The following is a 9240-nucleotide window of genomic DNA, read 5'->3' as shown; positions in this document are numbered from 1 at the left end:
ACAAAACAGGTAATAAATAACAGGTAATAAAAAGCAGGTTATAAAAAACGGCTAATTAAAAACAGATAATAAAAAACAGATAATAAAAAACAAGAAATAAAAAACAGGTAATAAAAACAGGAATTAAAAACAGGTAATACAAAACAGGAAATAAAAAACTGGTAATAAAAAGCACAAAATAAGAATAAAACGTTTCATCAATTTATTCAATATAATTATACTCCAGCTCAAATAACTTTTGCATTACCCTGTGTGTGTCACCAGGTATTTAAGAAAATTCCTACGTAAAATAATGAGCTTCGGCGTTTGTAAGTTGAACATGTAAAAAATTAATTTAATTTAACTTACGAAAACATGTAGTGTTACAAACTTAAAGAACGAATTATTAATTATTTTAACTTAACAAAACTATATACGTTTGTTGAAGATTAAAGTAATCTTTTGTTTTAGCTTAACTTTAAAGCTAATTATATAAGTAATTACATATTTAAAAACCTTTAAGTTGCTCATCAAGACACCATTATCACTGAGAAAAATATATATATATATAATAACTAAATGTGTTTTATTATGCTATTAACCAAGATTGTGTTTGGAGTTGAAGAAATGGACATAATGTTTGGGAAAAACTTAATTTTACTGATAAAATAATTAAAAAATAATTATAAACATTATCTAACAATAAACATGAGCTTTTGGACATTCTATCTTATGATGCCATAGAGATGTCTAGTTCATATATTTAATCGGCCACACCCAACTGGACATCGGTCAGTAGGATCGGAGTCTAAGTCATGAAAGAAGCCACGGTACCAAAGGCCAGAACCACTGAGCTCAACTCCAGCAGAAGATCTGTGGTGAAATACAAATATATTAATGTTGTTTTGCATTAACGGTGAAAAACGGCAGTTGTGACAAATTACATTGAACCAACCATGTAGTGACAATATCTACACTTATACAATCCGGGTTGTGACAAAATCTACGCTTATATAATCCAGGTTGTGACAAGATCTGTCCTTATACAATTAAGGTTGTGACAAGATCTGCCCTTATACAATTAGGGTTGTGACAAGATCTGCCCTTATACAATTATGGTTGTGACAAGATCTGCACTTATACAATCCAGCATGGTCGAGTCGGTAAAGTTCATGGTTGTTAAACCGAAAAGGTTGTTCTTGGTTGGACAAAGGCTATGGAAGCAAATCCAAAAAGAAAAGCAGGCTGAAATCGGAGTCAACGGTCTCTATGGCGCATAACCAGTTGACACGTATCCTTAATTGTGTTGAGGGGAATCCCCCCTACAATTAAGAACGAAGAAGAGAAGAAGAAGACAAACCAGCCCTAATTTTTTCTATAATAAAAATAAGAAATCAACGTTTGGTTATGGAGGCTTAGTGGTATCAAATTGGACAGCTTACTTGTCAGCCTGCGTGCGGATCTGTTAGTAGACTTGTGATTGGGTCGAGTTATGTGGCCGCGGTCTGAAAATATCATCACAGTTTATCAGCGTGTGCTATAAGCCTTTACAAGCGAACACATGTGCAATTTCCGGCCGGCTAGAACTGTTGTCATTTAAATGTAAACAAAATTGGTACTTCATTTCTTAGATCTTAAACATTGGGGCGCTTTTTCTGCGCACTATATCCTAGACACCACAACGTGTTTTTGTTTTTTAAATATTGTCTCTTAGTAATAGTGTTTCTTCCAGACTTTTTTCTCCGGGATTTGGGAGGGGGCGGGGGCGGTCAACATTTTTCGGGGGGGGGGGACACTAGTAAAACTGTATGTTTACTATATCAATTCCATCTCGTTCGGGGAGGGGGGGGGAGGGGGGGTATAAGAGATGCGTGGAAGAAACTCTGCTTAGTAACCTATCAGTTAAAATATTAAGCAGGCATGGGTTTTTTTTTGTATGTAGAACGTTGGGAATTCCAAACATATTTAATATACAATACAGAGGCCGACTCTTTATTGCTATAGTTATCATTTTCATCATCTTAACCCTTAAATAAATGCATTGCAAAGCAAATTGATTGATGTCTATATTTGTTTTCCCAGATTACCATGATATACTATGACTATGATACACTATAATATATATATATATATGATATACTATAAATATACTATGATTACTATGACATAATGAGTTAGTTTACCAATTAGGTCCTTGACGAACAGCGTATCATTAGCTCTGTATGGGAACCGTCTTTGCTGTTTGAAAGTTCGTCCATCGTAAATAAAGCGAATTGTCATCGTGGTCTTTCTAAACAGCCTTGCGGGTATATACGAATACCAAAGTTTGGGTTCTCCGTCGTCGCAGTAGCAGCCATCTTGGTACCTCGGATTACCTTCCCATTTTTGGCAGCTATTTGGCGGGAACATTCGATAATTAAACATGCAAATCTGAAGAGAAAAACATATTCGTAAGTCAATGTGCTTATGTGGGAAGATTGTAACAGTAAACAAAGATTGAAGATGGTAACAGTAGACACAGATTGTAAAAGTAGACTAGGATTGAAATGTGTAACAGTAGACATTGATTGAAGATTATAACCGTAGGCAAGGACTGAAGACAGTAACAGTAGACAATGATTGAAGATTGTATAAGTAGATTATGATTGAAGAATGTAAAAGAAGACAATGATTGAAGATTGTAAAACAAGACAATGGTTGAAGATTGTAACAGTAGAAAAGGAATAAACACTGTCACATGAGACAATGATTGAAGATTGTCTAAGTAGACAATGATTGTCGTGTACTACAGAAGTCATTGATTGAAGATTGTCACAGTAGACAATGATTGCCGTGTAGTACAGAAGTCATCGATTGAAGATTGTCACAGTAGACAATGATTGTCGTGTAGTACAGAAGTCATGGATTGAAGATTGTCACATTAGAAAATGATTGCCGTGTAGAAAAGAAGTCATAGATTGAAGATAGTCAAAGTAGACAATGATTGCCGTGTTACACAGAAGTCACGGATTGAAGATTGTCTAAGTAGATAATGATTGCCGTGTACCACAGAAGTCGTGGATTGAAGATTGTCACAATAGACAATTATTGTCGTGTACTACAGCAGTCATGGATTGAAGATTGTCTAAGTAGACAATGAGGTGCTAGAGTTTTAATACTTGTACTCCTGTAAACTATTAGAGATAAAAGTACGTAGTTCCCCTTCCAAACCTGACGGTCTATGGGGCAAGGGAAGAAGAGTTCACCTGTTTCTGTGACCTCGGCATATGAAGAGATAGTGTGGTCAGCACTATGCCCAGTCGTCTTTACTTTCCCTAATGTGAGTTAGGTACCTATCAGAGCTGTGTGGACTCAGGGACGGTGTACTAACGAGGTATTTTTTCTGAGCTGTTCGATAATAGAACAAATTTTAACATCTTATGTATTTTAACCAAAATCTATTGAAAAAAAAACTTTGAAAAGCAGAATACTAACCGGGGTGAAGGAATCATGGTCGGAATAGTTTGTGCAGTCATAATTTTTGTGGGAAGAATCTAAATCAAGCGCACAAGCCAAGGCAAAAAAGACTGCCTCATCCAATACGTACAACGTGTCCTGTGGTATATGCATACGTCCATAGATAATGAGTGGGTCCCTCCCCCACACCACACACCCTGTACAGCGGGGTAGGTACCCATCTAACGTGGCAATAATTCCATGATCTCGTTGGAATTCAAGCGAGTTCACATTGCCCCTGCTTTCTTGAATTAAAATGTAGATATTAAAAAAAATACAATTAAAACGACAAATCACAAAAAAAAAAACAGCATCCATACGATGTTAATTATGCACATAGTGTGAGAGATACAGAGGCGCAGCAACGGGGGGGGGGGGGGGGGGGTGGGTGGGGAGGGGGTTACATGTCTTCGGGGGCGCCAAAATAAGCCCATTTTAGCTGCTATTTTATATGGGGGTGGGGCGCCAAATTGAAAGTTTGTCCCCGGGCGCCGGGAGCGGTCGCTACGCCTCTGGAGAGATATGTGGGAATTAATGTATACACACTGTGTTTATGATTGTGGAAAACAAATTTGAGCTATGCACATTTTTGTTTGTAATTTCTCGTGTACAGAGTATAGAGAAAGTACTGTAATGGGTAGACGGCGTGACCTAGCGGTAGAAAGATAGACATCTAACCCGAGACGTTCGAATTCAAATGAAGGGAACTAAGTCCACCCAGCTTTGATGGGTACCTAGCAAAAACGGCTGGGTATAGCGCCTGTCACATTATCCCTTCACATACCAAGGTCTCCGAAGCAGCTGAACTCTACTTCATCTGCCCCGTGTTTCTTGGCCACGAGCGGGAAATGACGTTGACGATTGTAGTCGTAGAAAAAAGCAAATCATCAATTTTCACCGTTTTACAACAAATCATCAATTTTCACCGTTTTACAACAAATAATCAATTTTCACCGTTTTACAACAAATCATCAATTTTCACTGTTTTACAACAAATCATCAATTTTCACCGTTTTAAAACAAATCATCAATTTTTACCGTTTTACAACAGATCATCAATTTTCACCGTTTTACAACAGATCATCAATTTTCACCGTTTTACCCCCCCCCCCCCCCCCACTATATCGTTACCGATTATATAGTATGCAGTGTACTCGAGCAACAATTTACATTTTTTTGGACAAATTAAATTGTGCATTTCTATAACCTTCTGGAGCCGGGAAAACCTAATGTATCATATCGTCCCATCTTAGAGAGTTTCTTCCAGGCTTCTCTCCCCCTCTCACCGTGAAAACCTACGGCCCTCCCCAGAACGAAATGGAATTTATATATAAAACATATTTTTACCAGTGTCCACTCCCCCTCCCCCCCCCAAAATTTAGTCCCCCCCCCTGAAAATACCAAGTGCCTCCCCAGAGAAAAAAAGTCTGGGAGAAACAGTAATCTTAGAGCGGATCAAATTCCTAAATAGAGGCATTACTATACTGGTGTAATAAAAAATATCTAAGAATATTGAGGTCATTCCTTTGATTCTTATAGCTATAGTAATTTACTTTTGCTATGTTTATAAAAAAAAATCAAGATAGTCATACTATATGTTTTAAAAAGACTATATTGGATAGGATTTTAATTTTACCTGCATGAATAAACATTGAACTCAGAATCCAGGCAATGAACAGCATTCTTCCGACTCTGATGGATGACTTGCTGTAAAGCAGAGTTGTGAAAAGTTTGCTGACAATTTTTTTTTAATTAGCATCGTTCATGTGTACGTGTGCGTGTGAGTGTAGGCTACTTAGAGCGGGACTGGCTGTGTCTAAGATGCGCGGGAAATTAAAAAAAAATGGATCTTCCCCATTTCCAGATCGTAGTGTATTTTCCCTATCAGAGCTTGGGGACTGAACCTATAGACTATAGAGAAAAACAAGCAATAATAACACTAAATCGGGAGTGATCTCCCCTAAACTTTCTCGAATGTTCTTATGTAACACTACTGGGGATGGCAACTCGGTATATAAACAATATTTTAAATCCATTTTTAATTACTTAAACTTTTAAAAATAGAATAGAATCTCGTAAAAAGAATCGCGCACCACGTGAACGCCAAACTAAATGTGTAGAATAGTGCGAATATTAGTACTTTAATTCACATGCGTTTTTTGAGAAATCAAAAATAGAGTAAATTACTACTTACGGTCAACGGAAATTGTTCAAAATTGAAAGAAGGCAGAGAATTAGATCGTTTACTTATACGTAAAATTTCATTCATCTATCTGAAATAGTACTCAAGTTAGCGGCTTTCGAGAAATTGAAAGTAGAAAAAGTTCCACTTCCGGTTATCGGAATTCGCTGAAAAGTTGATACAGATCTACAAATTTGATATAATACTTATATACAAAAGTTCATTAACCTAGCTGTAACGGTATTCAAGGTATCGTGCTTACACACACACACACACACACACACACACACACACGGACACACACACACACAGAGAGACATACGGACAAGATTGCAAAATTATGTTTTTCCGTATCAGTGAGGTGTAAAACGTCGAGATTTGTAAAAATCTCGATTTTTTTTTGCACGATTACAATACTTTCTCTATACTTCGTATATACGAGAAAGTAAAAAACCAGCCTGCTCCTATAGTCCAGAAGGTTCTTTATCCTTGCTAGTTGAAAATTTGTCTTTAATAACGACATTCATAGAAGATGAATATGATCGCACCAAGTGAGGTTGTGATCTATAATCAATCCTAGGCATTTGTAACTGTTAACCTGTTCAATGTTTGTATTGTCAATAGTATGCGTAATGAGGTAGATGGAAGACGAAGGTGTTTCTGATGAGTCGTAATAATCATTGACTTGGTTTTATCGGGGTGAAGTTTCATTTTGTTAAATTTTGTCAAAGTACCAAGCAATACTTTCTCTATACTTCGTGTATGAGAAAGTAAAAAGGCAAAAGCAATTTGGTTTTCACGTGGAAAATGCGACATAAACAATGACATTCGATAGGCTAGCATAAATTTTATTATACACAATGTAAACGAAATTGCAGTACTAAGTCATGTGATATAAAATAGCATTACGTTATTTAAAAACTTTATCTGCAAAGTTTTGTAAACAAATAACTATCGATCACGGAGTTCATGTTCAGCCAATCAATGTTTGTCTTACAAAAGTGAAACATCCGGATGAATGAATTAAAAATAAATAGAAAAGTAGCCTTAAATTCAAAAAAAATATTTTCAATTTCTCAGCATTTGCAACTTTTATAACATTGATTCTAAAAATATTAAAATTCTAAAGTATTGTAAGCTTAAGATTTGTTTTTATTTTTATGGCCCCATGAAGTAAAAATATATTTTTAAAAAGCGAATTATATCCATGCGAACTATATAATAGAATTAACAGAAGGACTCTCGTTAACTTAGTGGCCTCCATGATAAATCTAGAAATAGATTTAGATCGAGATTCTAGAACTATTCTGGAACATACATATTGATATAATCTATATCGTTAACTTTAAATTATACCCAGGAGAGTGACGGGATCTTACTTACGTTCTGTAATGTGTTAACCTATAAAAACCCAAGTATTTTTAGAAATTCAACAGTTTATGTGTATCCCATAGAATTTACAAGGAAACGCCATAGTTAACACCCAAACAGGAAGTAGAAATCTAAATGGAGTTGAAATTATAAAAATTAGGTGGTATTGAGATTATATTTTTTCGTTGTGTCGATGTTTAAAGAGAAAGTGGTGGTGTCAGGAGTTAATAAATTGGGCGGTGTTGAGATTATAAAAATTAGGTGGTATTGAGATTATATTAATTCGTTGTGTTTATGTTTACAAACAAAATGGTGGTGTTAATAAAGAGTTAATCAACTGGGCGGTGTTGAGATTATAAAAATTAGGTGGTATTGAGAAGTAGTATATTAGGTCCCTTTTGGACCGATTTTTTGGCGCAGGTGGAGGGGGAGATGTACAATGGTTATATAGCAAAATACTCGGAGGTGGAGGGGGAGCAGGATGCGCGGGATGTACAATGACATATAGTAAAATACTACGCCAACTGGCGCATCGGAGGGTAAGGTGGAGGGGGAGCCTGGTACAACGACATATAGTAAAATACTACGCCAACTGGGGTTGGCGCAGGTGGTGGGGAAGTAGGTCACCTTTTTGTGACCTTGTGACGTAATCATTGACCTTGTGACGTAATCATTGACCTTGTGACGTCATCATTGACCTAGTTACGTAATTTTAATGCGTTTTATAATGAGTTTTAATGAGTTTTTACATTTTTAATTAATTTTTATTATCGAGTTACGTAATTTAATTACTTTGATTGTATTTTTATTTTGTTTAATTTGTTTGTTTACTTGTTGTTTAATTTAATTACTTTGTTTATATTGTGTAATTTTTATTAACGAGTTACGTAATTTGATTATTTGTTTACTTTTTAATTATTTTTATTTTGTTTATTTTTTAATTTTATTTTATTTTATAATTAGTTAAATTATTATTAACTAGTTACGTAATTTGATTTTAATTACTTTTGTTTATTTATTTATTTGATATATTTCTTTTCTTTGATGTATGGTATTTAAAATAAAAGACACTGTTTATTTGATTGTATGTATGTTTAATAGTAAACGGATAGGGGTGTTGGTGGATGAGAGGGGGAGTAATGATGGGGTTTGAGGGTAGGGGTGCGTTAGCGTGTACTTTGTGAATAACATCCATTAACCAGACATGTAACACCTGTTACGTATCGACCGCCCGCGAAGTTTTCCGGGCTGCGCGTTTTTTAATGGGAATTTTTTAATGGGAATGTATCGATCGCAGCCGCTGGGCCATCACGGCATGATGTCCCGCCTAATTAAATTGGTTATGCTTCACCGATTTTATGTGTTGTTCGCCGAACCGATCACAGCAGGGGTCCCGCGTTTAATTGAAAGAGCTAAGTGTCTCTCCGCAAAGCCAGCGTTAAGTGTGGGAACACCTGTTACCACGTTAATCGATTTTACCGATCGCTTTGTTAGCTCCACGAAGTACGTAGGTCATTATGCAACAGCTGTTGTGCGACAGCTGGTGGTGTAATTAGGTTGAGCAACCGGACATTACCTTGTTGGTTTTCTAGTACGCGTATGCTACACGTATATATACACACACACACAATCACACACACACACACACACACACACTAAATTAGAACAAAACTCTTCTTATATTTTATTTATTTATTAACGTTTTTCCAATTCATCAAAGGCTTTTAAAATTTCATCCTGTAAACTTAATAGGCGCTCAAAGCAGACGCGACTCATACTAACACCAGAATTTGTAGGAAAATTGGGCAGACGGAGGGGGAGGGAGGGGGAGGGAGGGGGAGGGGGAAGGGGAGAGGGGGAGTGGATTTGAGGCAGACGAAGGGGGAGGGAGGGGGAGAGGGGGAGTGGATTTGATTTTTTAATTAGTTTAATTTTTTTAAATTTTAATTTTGTAATTTTAATGTATTATTTTTATTAATTTTTATTAACGAGTTACGTAATTTGCTTATTTGTTTGAAATTCATTTTAATTAATTTGATTTTAATTACTTTGTTTAATTTATTTGATATATTTCTTTTCTTTGTTGTTTAATTTGTTGGTTTGTTTATTTGATTGTATGTATGTTTAATAGTAAACGGAGAGGGGTGAGGGTGGTTTAGACCGATGGTCGGGGATTGAGAGGGATGGTCGGGGTTGAGGGTAGGGGTGTGCTA

General features: G+C 36.1%; 1 protein-coding gene across 2 annotated transcripts; it reads right to left on the bottom strand.

Moving 5' to 3' along the window:
- Positions 1–562: 562 nt before the first annotated feature.
- Positions 563–5163, bottom strand: LOC131928057 (uncharacterized). 2 transcript variants are annotated; one of them, XM_059283970.1, is made up of 4 exons: positions 5111–5163; positions 2163–2409; positions 1422–1484; positions 563–852 (listed from the first exon to the last, which is right to left on the bottom strand). In XM_059283970.1, the coding sequence occupies exons 1-4, from the start codon at positions 5114–5116 to the stop codon at positions 788–790; spliced, it is 381 nt and encodes a 126-aa protein (XP_059139953.1). In that variant the 5' UTR covers positions 5117–5163; the 3' UTR covers positions 563–787. The 2 variants fall into 2 exon arrangements, with proteins under 2 accessions (XP_059139953.1, XP_059139958.1); XM_059283975.1 differs by lacking the exon at positions 1422–1484.
- Between the last annotated feature and the right edge of the window lie 4077 nt (positions 5164–9240).

The sequence above is a fragment of the Physella acuta genome, unplaced genomic scaffold, assembly GCF_028476545.2.
Source record: "Physella acuta isolate Inbredline_101_S28 unplaced genomic scaffold, ASM2847654v3 ptg000090l, whole genome shotgun sequence".
In the NCBI taxonomy this organism is placed as follows: Eukaryota; Metazoa; Mollusca; class Gastropoda; family Physidae; genus Physella; species Physella acuta.
The sequence above is the reverse complement of the archived record's forward strand: the minus strand, read 5'-3'. Positions and strand labels throughout refer to the sequence as shown.